Source organism: Homalodisca vitripennis, chromosome 8 (assembly GCF_021130785.1).
Source record: "Homalodisca vitripennis isolate AUS2020 chromosome 8, UT_GWSS_2.1, whole genome shotgun sequence".
Classification (NCBI taxonomy): Eukaryota; Metazoa; Arthropoda; class Insecta; order Hemiptera; family Cicadellidae; genus Homalodisca; species Homalodisca vitripennis.
Window position 1 is genome coordinate 91,917,255 of NC_060214.1, and position 16,703 is coordinate 91,933,957.

The window sequence follows — 16,703 nt, forward strand, 5'->3', positions numbered from 1 at the left end:
TAATATCTAAGAGTTCAGAAGAGTTACTGCCAGTCAACAGGACAGTGTTGTCAGTAAACATGATTGGATAACATTGATTTTCGAGGTACTTTGGCAAATCTGAAGTGAAAAGTACAAACAAGACCGGGCCCAAAACCGAACCTTGAGGGACACCTTGTTTGACCATTTGTGGTTTGGACCTTACAGTTCTCTCAAATCCGCACTGCACTTGTTTTATCTCGACTATCTGGCATCTCTCGCTGAGATAACTTTGAAACCACCTCAGTGTGCTTCCCTCAAAGCCCAGAGATTCAATCTTTTGAATTATTAATCTGTGGTCTAGGGAGTCAAACGCTTTGCTGAGGTCAAGAAAAACACTTGTAACAGTGATTCCTTTCTCAAGGTTGTCTATAATTTGTTCTACTAGGTCAATTAGTGCTCTTGTGGTTGATTTTCCGGATATGAAACCGTGTTGTCTTTCAGGTAGAAGGTTGTTGATATTTAAGTGATCCAAGAGCCTTACCAATACTATTTTTTCATTAATTTTAGAAATAATTGGAACAAGAGATATGGGTCTGTAATTTTGAACCTCCTGTTTGCTTCCATTTTTGTGGAGAGGATTCACTTTAGATGTTTTTAATTTTGTAGGAAATTCACCCTGAGACAGAGACTTATTAATGATGTTTGTGAGAGGCTTGCTAATCTCATTAATACAAAACTTTATCATCTTAGAGTTGATACCAACTGACAATATATCTGACAATAGTTTTTAATTATACCAATCTAAAAGATATGATATGTGTAAAAAAATCATCATTTTATATTTTTGGCCTTACCTTCCCATTATGACCTGACAAAAATTATTTTCTAATTTTTTTTACCAACTTTATGATACGATAGGTTATATTCATATACAATTCAAATTGCCTCTCACTTCTTGAACATCATACTTTTACTTATATATCTCACAAAGTAATTTCCTGTGGTGCAGTAAAGTATATTATCTATAAAAAATATTTTTTAATGAAAAAAAATCTAAATTTCCAGAAATAACGAATCTTGTTCAGAGCCAACGGTTTGATCATAACCAACCAACAATTGTAGTCTATGTGTAGAAAGAGAGGAGGGAGTATTTAATAGATGGACAAAAACCGTCTACACAGTGTAGCCACATATAAAATCTCTTGATACATAAGAAATGCACTTTTCATAATAGAAATAAAAAACTATTGATGAAATAAAACACAAGTTAAAAGTCAATATTCAAACTATTTATTTTGTTTTACAAATAAATATTAGTTTAATAATTCATATTAAAGCTCTTATCTACACCTAAACACCATGCAAAAGACTACACTAAGACTCAGATCGTTAACAATAGCAGGCAGAACAGTACATGTCTCGGAATCTTCTTACATCCGTTAAATATCCATTAGTAAAATAAATTAGTACTAACTAAATAACAATTAATCCTAGTATGAACAAACCTTAAATATTTCTCCTTTTATTTTTAACAATTAGAATTCAAGTCGAAGTATAAAGGTTAAGGTTTTCATTGTTCCAAGATGTAAAAAATACACAATGTGGTATTTTTTGGTGCTACTAGTTTCTTGCATAAGTAATTACATTCAAATTAAATATATTTATTTTAAGATATTTAAGTTTAATACATTAAATTAGTATCATTCCAAATAAAAATTATTATATCATAATTTGTATTTACTCAAAGTTTTCATAACTCATCATTGTGTAAAAATAAGACTCATACTAATACAATTTAACCCTAAATGATTAGTCACTGTTAATAAATAATAACTATAGTAATAACAATCAAATTAATATTATAAAGTGCACAGTATATTTTTAGAATTGCATATAAACTGTACATACATTCTCATTCATAGTTAGGTGTTTTAGAAACTTTTATTTTGTTTCCATATAGGAAATGAGACAACTTATGGAACAACAAAAATAAATATTATTTTTTAAATTTATTGAATGTTACAAAATCATTCTTATAATTCTGATTCTTATACAAAATGTATTACAATAATTATTTCTAACTAAACCAGGTATGACAACAATATTTTTAAATCACATGTAACTTAAGACTAAATCAATAGAAAACTAGATAAACACTGGTATATAGGACAAGTTTACAAAATTTGTAACGATATTATTTATTGATAAAACAAAACTTAGAGAATGACAAAAACTTTAATATTCAAGTGATTAAAAATAGTGATATTAGACTATTGAAACGCTGTGTCGACGAATTTCAATATTTAGACACTTGTAATAACAAGTGTAAGATGGAGTAAATTAAGTTGGGCTGTATAGTGTATTTACTGATTCTTAAATACACATTTTAATGTTAAATCTAAAGGACAAAACTTTGACTGTGAGCAGACATTTTCTCTCTTAGGTCTAACTGTGTCAAAACATGTTCAATAAATTTTAATAACACAAAAATTAAAACGACACTAAGTCAGTTTTTTTACCTGAATATCTGTCATAAAAATATAGAAAACAATTTCTTGTTATGTTTAAATCATTGTGGGAGTTTTGCCTTCAGTATTCATTGAGAGAGTAAAGTAACATTTTATTAACTCACTAATTTTAATAATAAGAATATAATAATTAAGATTTGAAGGAACGGGTTATAATAAGATGATGAAAATTAAATAGTAGTTAAATATGTTTAACAAGACGTACTGAGTTTATTTAATAGGATAATACCCTATTGTGTGTTACTGATAACAGAACAGATATACAGTTCTAAAACGTAATAACTCATATCAAAGAATAAATAATAGTTATATATTTTGTTGTTTACATTGAGTAAATAAATATTTGGATTAAAAAGCATTCAAATTATGCCATGTCAGACATCACCTCGAAATCAGTCGAAGAGCTCAGGAACAAATAAATTCTAGCATAAATAATTAAATAACAATCGATAATACTGCACTAACTTAAGCCTAAACAGTCGGTGATAGGTGCACCTAGCCCTCGGCAGCAAGATGCGCAGGACGTTCAGACGTTAGCTTTTATGATGTTCCCATTGGAGTCCTCAGCCACAATGAGCTGTGCTCCGCTGAGAACCTGAGCTGGTACCAGAAACTGATGGCGACGCCTGGTGCCGGGGAATTGCCACGCACCGAGCACTGAGCCACCTGGCCCACGCACCTCCACCACTCTTACGCCTGCACTACCCGTCAGCAGCAGTCTGCAATGCATTTTTTTACTTATCAGCAATATAAACAGAAACACATAAAAAAAGGAGAAAATAGAAGTGTGATGGAATAATAAGGAGCTAGAATCCACACTGCTAATGAGCAATACTGGTACTCGTACACGTATGAACACGTGACACAACATGATACCCATACATGGACTCTATCCATGCATAATCCTTACAGTTCTGGTGATCATCTTGTTCCATGGATTCTATGAATGACTTGACCTTGTTTAATCCGTACAGTTCTGGTGGTCATCTTGTTCCATGGATTCTATGAATGACTTGACCTTGTTTAATCTGTACAGTTCTTGTGGTCATCTTGTTCCATGGATTCTATGAATGACTTGACCTTGTTTAATCCGTACAGTTCTTGTGGTCATCTTGTTCCATGGATTCTATGAATGACTTGACCTTGTTTAATCTGTACAGTTCTTGTGGTCATCTTGTTCCATGGATTCTATGAATGACTTGACCTTGTTTAATCCGTACAGTTCTGGTGGTCATCTTGTTCCATGGATTCTATGAATGACTTGACCTTGTTTAATCCGTACAGTTCTTGTGGTCATCTTGTTCCATGGATTCTATGAATGACTTGACCTTGTTTAATCCGTACAGTTCTTGTGGTCATCTTGTTCCATGGATTCTATGAATGACTTGACCTTGTTTAATCCGTACAGTTCTTGTGGTCATCTTGTTCCATGGATTCTATGAATGACTTGACCTTGTTTAATCCGTACAGTTCTGGTGGTCATCTTGTTCCATGGATTCTATGAATGACACGATCTTGCATAATCCGTGCAGTTCTGGTAGTCTTGTTCTGTGGACTCTAACCAAGACATGACCTTGCATAACCTCTAAATTTCTGGTGGTTATCTTATTCCATCAGCTAAAGTGGAAAGTTAATACAGTTGCCTCACAGAATCCAAATTATGAATCCTTTTACAGCCAATGTGTGAGCCCTAAAGTTACTATGAGATGTTGTACAACTACTGCAAAAGCAGCTTATCACTCCCTGTTTGAAACACACCTTAGATACGGACTAGTGGTGTGGGGAGGAACCTCAGTAAGTAATCTTGATGTATTTCAGATTTGAAGTGATGTCAATTTGATGAGAGTGGCAGATTATAACGCCAATTTGCTATGTGTCACCCCCACCCCACGTTGGTTGCAATAATTTGCTGAAAGTCAGTTCTTTAGTTATTGACTCACCATGTAGTTGTACGCCCCTTGTCACCAGTGGCACGTTGTTGTACCATGTTGCTCATCATGGTATCGGTCGCCATCTTGCCCAATGCTAGCTGTATTCCCTCGGTATTACTCAAAAATTATTAGATTTGAACGTCTCTGGTGTTATCACCAGAGACAAGTCTGTGTGTATGTCAGGGTTCCAAAATATGTTAAGTAATGATTACAAAATTTAACATCACTCCACACTTTTTATAAAAGGGATATTTAAAGAAAGTCAAACCAAGTGACCACGAGATTAATTTATTAAATGTCACACTCTCAACACATATTATAATTTCACTCACCTTGCAGTGCTTTGATAATTTTAAAAGTCTAAACAATATCCCATCCTTGATTAAATTTCAATATACTATACAACAGATCATTACTATCCCAGGAGAACTAACACAACCTCCTTGCTTTGAGTCTGGTGAAAGAAGAGCGAATCTCCGTATAAAACTACGGATACCGACTCAAAACAATACTCATCCCCTCTCTCGTTCAAATCAGCGTCTTCACGAATAAATTTAATTTAATTCTTTTTTTATAATTGTCGAAATTTATTACGTTTACTATAATTAATCAATTTAAGTATTTCTATTTTCTTTTTATTATTTTTCCAAAGCTTTTTATTTAAATTTTTAGCAACATGTGCTTTATGACGTCATCAATATACAAGTCATTCATACCACAATTGGCTTTTCTGCGTAATTCTATTTAATGTTTTTGTAAAACACGAATTTTGGTTATGTTTACTTCATTTTAATTAATCAAATCTTTTCCCGAATAAAGTTCAATAAATTTCTTCGTTATTAAATAAATCTCAATTCCGACAACATGTGATTCACTGACGTCACAGTCTGCCAATTCCCCGCGAATATTCAAATGTCGTAATTTGACCTGTTACAATCTCCAGAGAGTATTGGTGTTGCAAAAGGCTAGGCTTCAATGAAAATTGTAGAGAAACATTTATAAATCTGAAGATCATAACTGTATTAAACCTCTACATAAAAGAAATTCTAATGCATGCTGTTGGGCAATCTTTGACATTAGGTAGAAATCTTCATGTTTACAACACCCAACATAGCACAAGATTCCATCTCCAGTTCACTGCCTCTCCCAATACAAGAAGAAACCCTCTTACATTGGCACGAAGCATTAACTCCAGAATCAAGGAGGCAAGTCTGTAACATCGTCAGATTTCAGACGCTGCACTAAGCAGAAGGTGAATTAGAGCTAAACATTGGAATTGAACCAACACTTCCCACCATAGCTACATTATGTTTATTAAAAAATGGGTAAACAGACACAAAATTTTTACACCTTATTAGGACCTTTAAATATTATTAACTCTTAAATTAAACACAATACAATGGATATCTTCTGGATTAAATCAAAATGAAAATGTATTGCAGAGGTCACTCAAGAAGGATCTGGCTAATCATTTAACAATCCAGTCCACATATTTGAACTTTCAGTTACAGTAACAGCGAATGATAGTAAGGAAGGGGTTTTTACTATTTCTCTAGAGAAAATTACATTCTACCACATTATCAGAGTTTGATGGCACATTACATCAGGAGGGCTATATTTCAAAATATCAAAATATTAGGGTCTATTAGATGACACCAGTCATCATAAGGTTGTCACTGACCACTCATATTACCCTACAGTGAGAAGCATATCAAATAGAAACAAAGCTGATCTACACATAAAATTCAGCACTTGTTCCCCAAGGTGAATCGACTAAATAATGTCAAATATTAGCTTTAAATCTGAATAAAATATAGTACAAACATAAAAAGTTTCATACAAACTGAGCAAGATCATAATAACGGCTAGTTATGATATCATATTGTCTGTTCATGTCACTACCATTGGGATACTTAGTTCTATTTTAATCAAAAAATAAATCCAACGTAAAGATTACAACATAACCAAAACAACACATGTACACGGAGAAAAAGTAGAGCCAAACCACCATGATGAAGGTTAATGATGAAGCAAAGTACTTGCTTTAGAGGAGTTGGGCTGAAGCTTCCAGGTTGATATTTTAAAGGACAGCAAATTCAGGTGTAACGATATATTCCATTACACCTCTTTATAATGTGACACAATATAAATAACATTAATATGTATAAATGTTGTAGACTATATTGTAGGTATGTAAGTTTTGTGTAAATACTAAATAGAAGTGGAGCAAGAACAGTCCCCGAGGGAGCCCATTACAGAGTTGTCTTAAATCACTTTCCTTACAAAAGGCATAAACATGTTGTGTTTAACAGTTATGTGTGCAAGACAAAAAATGATATGATAGATTATAGTAACGCCCACCTCGAACGGTCAAAGTGGAGATCGTCTTTGGGCAGATTCTCTTGTTCAGTGTTGAACCACCTACACAAACAATTATACCATTATGTTCTTACAAACACTTTATATATATAGTAAATAAAAGGAGTAAATGGCGGGTAAACAACAAAAGTAAAAATAATCTACCCAAATTTGTAAAACAATCCTCATTAATTCAATTATAAAAACAAATACTTTATTACAAGTAGGCATTTCATATTAATATGGAAATTACTTAAACGTAAATATTATACATCATTATTATTATTACCTGATTCCCGTCTACTGAAATTCCCCTTGCACATAAAACTAATATATATTTTCTGAATTCATTGTAGGAGTAATTGCAATATGTTAAAATGAATAAAAATAACCTAGTCAGACAAATTCTCACAGTTATTTTTAAGCTGAACACACAACTTATAAAACATGTTTTCTAAACAATATATTCACATAGAATTATTAATTCCGACTATCAAAACCGGTTGTGCATTGACAGATTCAGTGTACCAGGTAGCAATCTGGTGTAACCAATCAATCATAATATCTTCATTCATAAACTGTACACAAAATACATAAGAACAGTGTTAAAAGTTAAACTATTTACAAGCTAACATTACAGTAAAGCTTATTTAATGAGTCACTAAGCAATGCAAACATCCCTTTCCCTTAGTGAGTAAAACAGTGTACTTCGCAGGTATGATTTTAATTTTCTCACAAACAGTACATTATCTTTTTCAATTTTTATTTTCTTTGGCAAGATTCTAGAGAATATTGAACCTTTAGAGCTGGAGTTCTTTTTGTACATTTCTAATCTATGCCGTTTTAAAATTACTTTGTTTCCTGTATTATAATTATTGGTATTACACACTAAAACACTAGACTGTTTATTGTTAGATTTTATATTTGATTGTTTCAAAAATATAAACAATAAAAATGCCAATTTCAGAAAACACATGTCTGACTGAATCTTTTGGTTTTAAGTTGCACATACTGTAATTCTAATAGGTTTTATTGCATGAGAAGGATATCATGGAGGTTGTGTTTTGATGTTGAACTATAAACACAAATACCATAGGATATATGTGTATGAATAAATGAAAAATAAATTATTTTAAAGTTCTTTGTAATACAGTCCCGATAGCAATTTCTTTGAAATAAATTTTGTGTAATTTGTCCAACTTAATATACTGTCAATAGTTAACCCAAGAAATCTTGTATTCTCAATTTGTTCTACGATATTTGTGTCAGTAGGTATTGTGGTATTCATGGGAACTTTAGCTTGCCTGGTTGAAAAATAAATGAAGTTAGTTTTATCTAAATTTAAAAGCAAGTTATTATTGATAAAGAAATTCGATAAATTTAAAAGAATTTCAGTTGATGCAATTTAATTTTGATTAATTTTGGTTTGAAATTTACTACCCGAAATAACACTGGTGTCACCAGCATAAAGACAAATTGTGCTAATAACTCTTTAATAATAATGAAAGACCTTTAAAATAATAAAGAGAAAGTGATAGTCCCAAGATCGGACCCTGAAGGACTTAATAAAGAACTGTTTTTATGAAGATATATAATTGTTATAATATTTACCTTCCTTATGCCTAATTTCAAAATACCCATACTACTTCCTATCACACAGGTAGGAGCAGAACCAATTTAATTCTTTACCCTGTATTCCATGGGAAGAAAGTATCTCTAAAAGTTTACTGTGAGAGATACTGTCAGGTCCATGAATACTCCAACGTGTTCTCCCTTGTTTATGGCATTTCTGATTATTGAAATAAAATCCACTGCAGTGTTATACATTTTGTAACATTTAACGTGGCAAATGCTCGGAATCCTATTATACCATTTTATGAAAAAAGTTTCAAGGAAAAATGGTATATTTGCTTGTTACGATCCTATTAAAAGTTAACTACTCTTCTTACATTCTTTCTTTCGACTTTTCCTCGTTCATGACAAAGAAAGGTAATCAGTTTACTATACAACTCTGGTGTCTGACCTGTGGAAAGCCAGTAGTGCTGCGCAGCCTGGTGACCAATAGGTCAAGTCGTCATCCTCCTCCACTTGTTTGTTGCTGATGTTGGTCACCCTGTCTAATCCATCTGCGGGTCGCTGTGGGTCACGTGCAGGTGTGCGGCTGCGCTGTTTTAGTGGTGAGCCAATTACACACTCTACGTTCAAATTGTGTACCAACGTCACAGTCGAACACTGCGGATTCGTTTTCCTTGGGTTGGCAGCTCGCACCTTCAAGTCAAGAAATGTGTTCATTTATTTCAGTTCCCCGCTTACGTTACAGTAGTAAATTTTTAATATTTTAATCATATAAACAATGAAAACATCATCAAAAGTATATGTCTAGATGACAAAAGTATTGGGAATTTCGTCATGTAGATACAGTCTAAACTTTACAGTCTAAGCATTTTACAAGCATAAACCCTAGTTTTTAATGTATTACAATTGATAGAATAGTTCTCCATAAGAAATCATTATCAGTTTGGGTGAGGCTAAAACTGTGTGAGTATCATCGAAAAAATTAAAAACATCAAACAAAACTTTTTTCCTAATTTTTCTTCTTAAGACACTTAAAAACAACTGGCAGATACCTAAATAAAAGATAAATTAGTGTCAGCTAATAATTTTAATATCACTATTGTATTGAAAACAGTGTCTTTCAGCCTCTTTATCTCATGGTGATAAGAGGTGTGTTTTTTTTTAGTAAGTACAGTTTTGATATTATATAAACCTCAAAACTTTTTTTAACATTTTATTTTTACATGAATGTCCAACTTTTATCTGCTTTTGTACAAATAGCCACCAATAATAATGCACTTATTATATCAAACCTCCAGATATAGCTGTCACTGCATCACAGGTGTTTTAGTCATCATCATCATTATTATGCCACTGATCTTCATGATAATTGATATGACTAATTAAACTTGTCTTAGAAATACAAAATTTCCAGGAGTAACATTTACTGGCAGGTTTATAGTTAAACATTTAAACATCTCCAATACTTTTTCAAGATTGCAGAAAGTTGTACATTTATTAAACATTTTAGCCACAATAAGCCCTTTTTATTTCTATTTGTAAAATAAGGTCTTAAGGTAAGTTGGACTCAATAAAGTAAGTTAATTTAATTTAACACTACAACTATTAAAATATTGTACTTTTTTCTTAATAGAATATTACTATTCAGCTGTTCTGAAGACTATTTGATAATAATCACATTTTACAATAACTTATTTATTGTGTTATTAATTTACTATTCTAAATTACATTGAAATTATTGATAATATTGCCATGTCAGGAAAAGGTGCTTATATATTAAAACTTAGGCAAAAGAATTGATTCCAATTTTTTCTTTCAATGGAATTAGGTTTTAAATAACCAAGGTTTATCTGGGAAGTAATGTCAGTGATTTTCTTTGAAATACTTGTACGTCAGATCGTGCTTGGTTAAATATTAGAAGTCAGCTAACAAATGCTAGGTTAAATTACATGAAAAACATAAAACCCATATTTAAGACTTTTATTGTTTTGGGAGGCCTTTCGATAGCGAGGCTATCTTCTTCAGACACATCACAAAAGATATTTAGTTTTATTAGTTTTATCCTTCCTTCCCCCAGGGGACACTCTTAGCAACGCTTTTATGAAACAGAAAAAGGTGAAGAGAATCACCTCAGTACAAAATGGACAGTAACAATAAAACCTTCCCGTTACAGACAGAAATTTGACTTGAACTTATCTCTACCTCAAATCCAAAGTATAACGCTTTAAGCCGTGCGGCCATTGGCTCCACTAATCATTACCTTATTACTCGTTCTAGTTATATTATTACCTAAAATGAATATTAAGTGATATAAATATTAAAGTGAATATTAATTAATTTATGGCTATACTTTAAAGTAAACAAGTTGTAAATACACGGTAGTATCAAGAAGCGAGAAAATACTGATAACTACTTGGAGCTGATGGAGGTAATATTAATCAACAATCAAAATGAGATGTGACATATAGGGTGATTCAAAAAGAGTGCCAGTTTTGATACGTCAAATTATGAGATATTATTTTAGTAAAAAACTAAAATAAATACATCAAAAAGTTTATATAACCTCCAGATTTCACGAATAAAAAACCATGTCATGAGGATGTAGCCTAACAACCACACTGTCATGAACCAACGCAATGTTCTGCTCAGTTCGGCCAGAACGACAACTTCAGGAACTTTTAAGGTCAACAGTTGAATCCGCCTCAAAGAACTTCTCCTTGGGTCTGTGAACTGTTGATTTATTCAGTGCTTTATTACGCCCTAGAGTAAAGCAAAGTTGCCTGACTGTATCTGTATAATTCTCTTCACTCTGATAAAACGTTTTGACGATTAACACTTATTGCGCACAAGTCAATTTCTCCATGGTTAGACACAGATTGCAAGAATGAGATAAATACCAGCTTTGTCAACAACCGGAATGTTTCTGGAAACAGAAACAAGGCCAAATATTGTTGCCAACCGGTAAACAAAATTTTACCAGCAGTTTCAAAACTGGCGCTTTTTTAAAATCAATGTATAGCATATGACAAAAGAGGTAAACAATTATTTAAATGGACCTACTATGTTACAAAATACATCAAACAATCTCACCGTCCCACTGGTGACAGCAACGAAAACAAGGTGAACGTTGTCGAAACCCCTTCCCATGATCCCCTGACGAGGATGACCAAGGTCAAACGTGTGTCCAAGCTCATGACAAACGGAACCCAGCGTTGTACTGAAGCAGGAACCAAATGTCCCTCTGCACATATCAGTACATTTAATAACATAGCCTAACTCAACTTACCTCTCAGTTTTCAGATGACTTTTGACCTACTTTTCTGGTTAGATCTAAATTGATTTTAAAATTAATGTTTACACAATCATGTAATAACTTTTACAATCTTACTGTTACCTTATAATGTAACAGTCAAGCATAAAAATTGAAATTATAAAAACCAGTAAGTGTCATTATTCAAAAATGGGAATGGCGCCTTTGACAGGGAGAAAATTTCATTGTGTCCGATGTTGTGTTTAGCAAAAAGCAATCTGAATTACTAAACTAAACTGCCATTTTAGCATTTAAACAAGTCTTATCTGCAGGTCCTTGTTTGTTTGCATCTAAAATTTATGTATTGTAAAATTACATTTTTACCAACATAGTTAAGCATAAAAAACAGGTGCCAATGGGATTGAAACTTAATGTATAGGACTAGAATTTCTCCTAACATATGTGACAAATCTAATAATGTTATTATTAGCCTACGTTTCTATATATTATATAATTATTTTTATAGTATATTTTAAAATTGAAAGATAAACTAATTTTTTCTTATAGTTCAAAGTATTGCATCCCAAATATCTATTACTTGAACCTTAGAAATAGTGAACTAACTAATTTCACCTGGTAAAATGAGGCATCTTTACTTTTACTTTTTTTACTTTTAAGTAAGAAAATCAGCTAACTTCAACAATGAAGACAAGATTATATTGTCGAACAATTGGCAGCCTGTGAAAAGGAAGCAATTGATTGATGTTTGGTAATGCTGATTATTGATTGGTTGAACTTCTGCCAATCGCAATACAGCTTCGTCCTCCACCACTCATCTTTATAAGAAGATGTGCATTTCTGGCACTGCCTTGGTTTAAGAGTGCACATTACCTAGCGCCCGACCGCACATCTAAGGATCTTTTTATCTTATGGGAAGAAAATAAAAACAAAAATGAAATAAAAATAAGAGTTTCTTATGAGGAAATCTATATTGAATATAAATTATAAACTAGTATTAACAGATAATCATATTTTTTATAACTCACTAGCAACCTTTTTTTTATTTTACACTCACAATCTAAGTTTATATAGGGAAACATTTATAGATTTGAGACCAATTCCTATTTATAATGCAGTTTTTAATTTTAGCCCCATGTTAAAGCAACATCGAATGTGGCTGCTGATTGGATGGATGATCACTGAGCAATCCTGTCCTTACGAGCAGCTAGCCTATCTGTTTGTGATGGTTCATAAGTCACCTTTAAGCCATTGGTCTCCAGGTTAATTGTTAGAGAGAGCTTCTTAGCTCTAACTTCGTAAAAACCTCTAACCTGGTAAAATAATAATACTTTTAAAGTGGAAAGATGCAAGGCTTTCAGCTTATTAGCGTTCCTCTTAATAACATGATGGCTCTCATTTATCAGTTCAAAAATAATCCATTAACCGATTTAAAAATGTCTTTACCCTAAATTCTTCACTTTTAAGGTTAAAATAAACTACAGTAGAACCCCTCATATCCGGCCTCGGTTTTACCGCACCTCGGTTTATCCGGCCACTTCCCGGAAGCCAATAGCGAAATTTATTTACCACGGCTTGCAGACGCGCAGTTGCACGCACTAGTCTCCCACGACTCTTGCGTTATTTTGGTGTATCTATTTGTTTACATTTTCCTGTGTTGTCCTCAGTTGAGCTAATAGGTTTAACCTGTAAACAGTTCGTTGATTATTTCCAGTCCGGTTAGTACAGTACAGTACAATTGTTTTGTTTCGTCAAGTGCTGTGTACTGTAGGTTGGTTTATCCGGCCGAATCGTTATCCGGCCAGGGGCTCGGTCCCGTGGTGGCCGGATATGAGGGGTTCTACTGTATGTCAAAATCAAAAAATTGTAGCAACCAATGTTCATTAGATGTACAGGTGAAAGTACAGGTGAAGTAATGCACTATAGATTACCTGTAACAACTGTCGTCCATGAGGTATTGTGTGTCTACAGGAGTTGTGTCTAGGAAACATGTCACAACATCTTCGACAACAGAAGGCCACGTGTGCAGGCAACCAGTTCCGAACAGAGCAAGGCCACCACCACCAAGTGCTGCGTGGGCCTTCACCACCTTTTCTCTACCATCCCAATGAGTGCACGAGAGGAATGCTAGGAACTTGCGCTTACTGGAGCTAAGACTTGAGGACATGATCTCTCGACCGAAATACGTCCAGAGCTCTTCCTGGCCCATGGAACGTGCTTCAGACACGGAAAGATTACTTCGAAACCGTACACACTCTTCATTGGGATTATTTATGTCCCTTTCCAGCTGAAAAGTCTTCCTTTCGTAACCACTTTCGTAGAGTTTCTCGGCAGTAAGACACTGTATGAGCCGAGCACCAACGCCTATCTTGCGACAAGCCGTATCGATCGAGTTGTCACAGTTATTAGGTGCTTGAAAATGTCCATTGTGGTCTTTACAGATAATATACAGAGGCGTAACACAGAATTTGGTGTTGCGAGGTGAGTAGTGCAGTTTAATTTCCAAGGTTGTTTTGCAAAACTTTAAAACAATATTATTATCGCCATTCGATAAATCTGCTAAACATTTGAATTTGTTTTTTACAACAGGCCATTCTGATGTTTTGTTGGTGGTCGTGTTTGACAAATGTATCACACTACATTGAGTATTAAAGCACCGACTGTTAATATTCCCAATTCTGATGGAACCTTTTATTAACATCAATGAAAACGTCACTTTCTCTTCCGTTGAAAGATCTCTCAAAATTATTCTGTGCGGGCATGATGATTCTTGAATTGGTTGTTCCATGTCATCTGGAACATAAATAAATTACAATTACAATGTATTTTGCTAACAATTACAAAGATCTGACAAAAGACTTAGTTTGTTTGAGACTGTATTTCATGCAAAATCAAAATTTTAAAGATAATACATTTTTTTCATGTTACAAAACTGATGACTAAAAGTTTACCTACGTCTTTCCAAGCTTAACATTTTTACACTAAAACATGTGAATTTTACTAGTTGTCATTGCTGGACAAACATGTAAATGAGTATTGCAGGAGCCAGCTAGTGCAAACCCCAGGGCAGGGAGTATTCATGTCTGCAGCGCCTCCACTCACCATCCACCAACAACATTCTCCCAGCATGATCAAGTACAGTCAGTAAACAACCTATGCCGTTGCTTACTAAGTCTGTTCTATCAATAAGATTCACATGCATGTGTCTATCTCTGTACAAATAAAGAGCACAGTAGCCAATATCTCAACTAATCAGTATGCTGTTCAAAATTATTTTAGAATTTTCTAACTTTGTCCTGGTTTGTGAAGTTATTTTAGCTGTAGACAACACTACAGCGGCTTCTGACCCACGTACAGTGAGATGAAATTAAAACTTTCTAGTCTGTTTTAACGAAATGGAATGGATAGAGATGATTACTGTTATGATAATTTTAAACTGTTTAATACTACTGTTATTAGTGATTTATTTACTATTTATATTATTAATGCAGACAACATAAATATTCCATTAGATACATTTTAAAACTGTGCAGGGATTCTGAAGTTTTCAATAAACGTAATAGTTAGAAAAGTATAAATCTATAAATACGACAGTTGCACCAAAAGTTTTGAGATAACAGACAAACTGTGTATTCTGTAATAATCTATCAATATCTGATGGTCAGTTAGTAAAGAGCAGAATCTGAATTCACCTCAGGTGAATGAATGAATGCATTCCGCCATTAGTCAGGAAAATGTCGACCATGCACATGCTATGATTGAAGAGGACAGAAACTGTACTTACATCCACACCGCCCTTAAAGTTACTGTATTCTCTTATTTTACGTTTGATAGTGATGTATACTTTATATCCTTTTTTCCTTGATTTCTGTTGTTTCCAAACTTTATACACAGTTGATAACAACATAACAGGATTTTTTTGAGACTTTCTTTGTTTTTAACCAACAACAACACTGCATTTATCCTTTTGTATTTCCTTTGCCCAATTTTGTGTAATTTGTTTTTATTTCTTGAAACACACCTTTTCTTTTCATTCTGACTGTTCCAGTTGAATGTGTATGCTTTGTGTATAAAGCTTCGGCCAATCTAATAGAGGTACAAAAATATCTACAAATAAATTAAAATCTGTGTACAAACATCCAGCTAAATCAAGAAGTTTCATGATACTTCACATTGAAGGCCGGTCCTGTGTTTGCTACTTGTTGTCTATCTGTATTTATTGCTCTTTTGTAAACAAAAAAGTACACACAATAGTGTGTTACTGTTTTACACAGTACCCACAATTTGATACCACATAAGGTGCTTTTTAGAGAGATATTGCATTAAGCGGTTTTGACACTTAGCATCGAATAGCCACAGCATTTTAGTTCCCCCCCCCCCCCCCACCCCCCCCCCCCCCCACCCCCCCCCCCCCCCACCCCCCCCCCCCCCCACCCCCCCCCCCCCCCACCCCCCCCCCCCCCCACCCCATTGAATGTATGTTACTCAGGAAGACCCAAAAATATTTGAGAAATTTTATCCGAATTTCATTTATGTTTATCACTTAATATCGTATTACAATTATTGAAGCCGACACCTCTCTTTTTCATTCAACGGCTAGTGCTTCCTCTAAGCCAGATATTATCGTGAATCGCATCAGCATAAATCTACATTTGTGTGATATTTGCTTAAAAGCACAAGAACAATTTTTACAAATGATTTCTTCTGGAAACAAATCGCATTAAGTTTACCTTTTCTTCAAAATTAATTGTAAAACGATTGTAGTTTTACACTAAATATCGTCACTAAATAATTTATTGTTTTGTTATTGTGGTTTAACTCAATTGGTAACCGTTACTACACTTTTCACAACTGGTGTTTCCAAAACAACACATTCTGTTACTACGGCGCATGTACCCTAACTATAGGAATCAGCAATTCACACGGAGTCTTAGAATCTTAATAAAGGATAGCAATTTTATGTAATAATAACTGTGAGATATCTGAGACCTGCACCAATAACATTCTGCAGTAAATAGCAAACATTGCTACAACCAGAACCAACGTTCCCAATGGTAGTGTAACGATTGCACTGTTTGGAAA

At 33.7% G+C, this 16,703-nt stretch overlaps 1 protein-coding gene across 1 annotated transcript; it reads right to left on the bottom strand.

Moving 5' to 3' along the window:
* Positions 1-1,228: 1,228 nt before the first annotated feature.
* On the bottom strand, positions 1,229-14,646 carry LOC124367738 (putative zinc metalloproteinase C607.06c). Its single transcript, XM_046824817.1, has 5 exons — positions 13,553-14,646; positions 11,444-11,594; positions 8,802-9,046; positions 6,782-6,841; positions 1,229-3,208 (listed from the first exon to the last, which is right to left on the bottom strand). Exons 1-5 carry the CDS (start codon positions 14,407-14,409, stop codon positions 3,016-3,018), a joined length of 1,506 nt encoding a protein of 501 aa, XP_046680773.1. The 5' UTR covers positions 14,410-14,646; the 3' UTR covers positions 1,229-3,015.
* Positions 14,647-16,703: the final 2,057 nt, after the last annotated feature.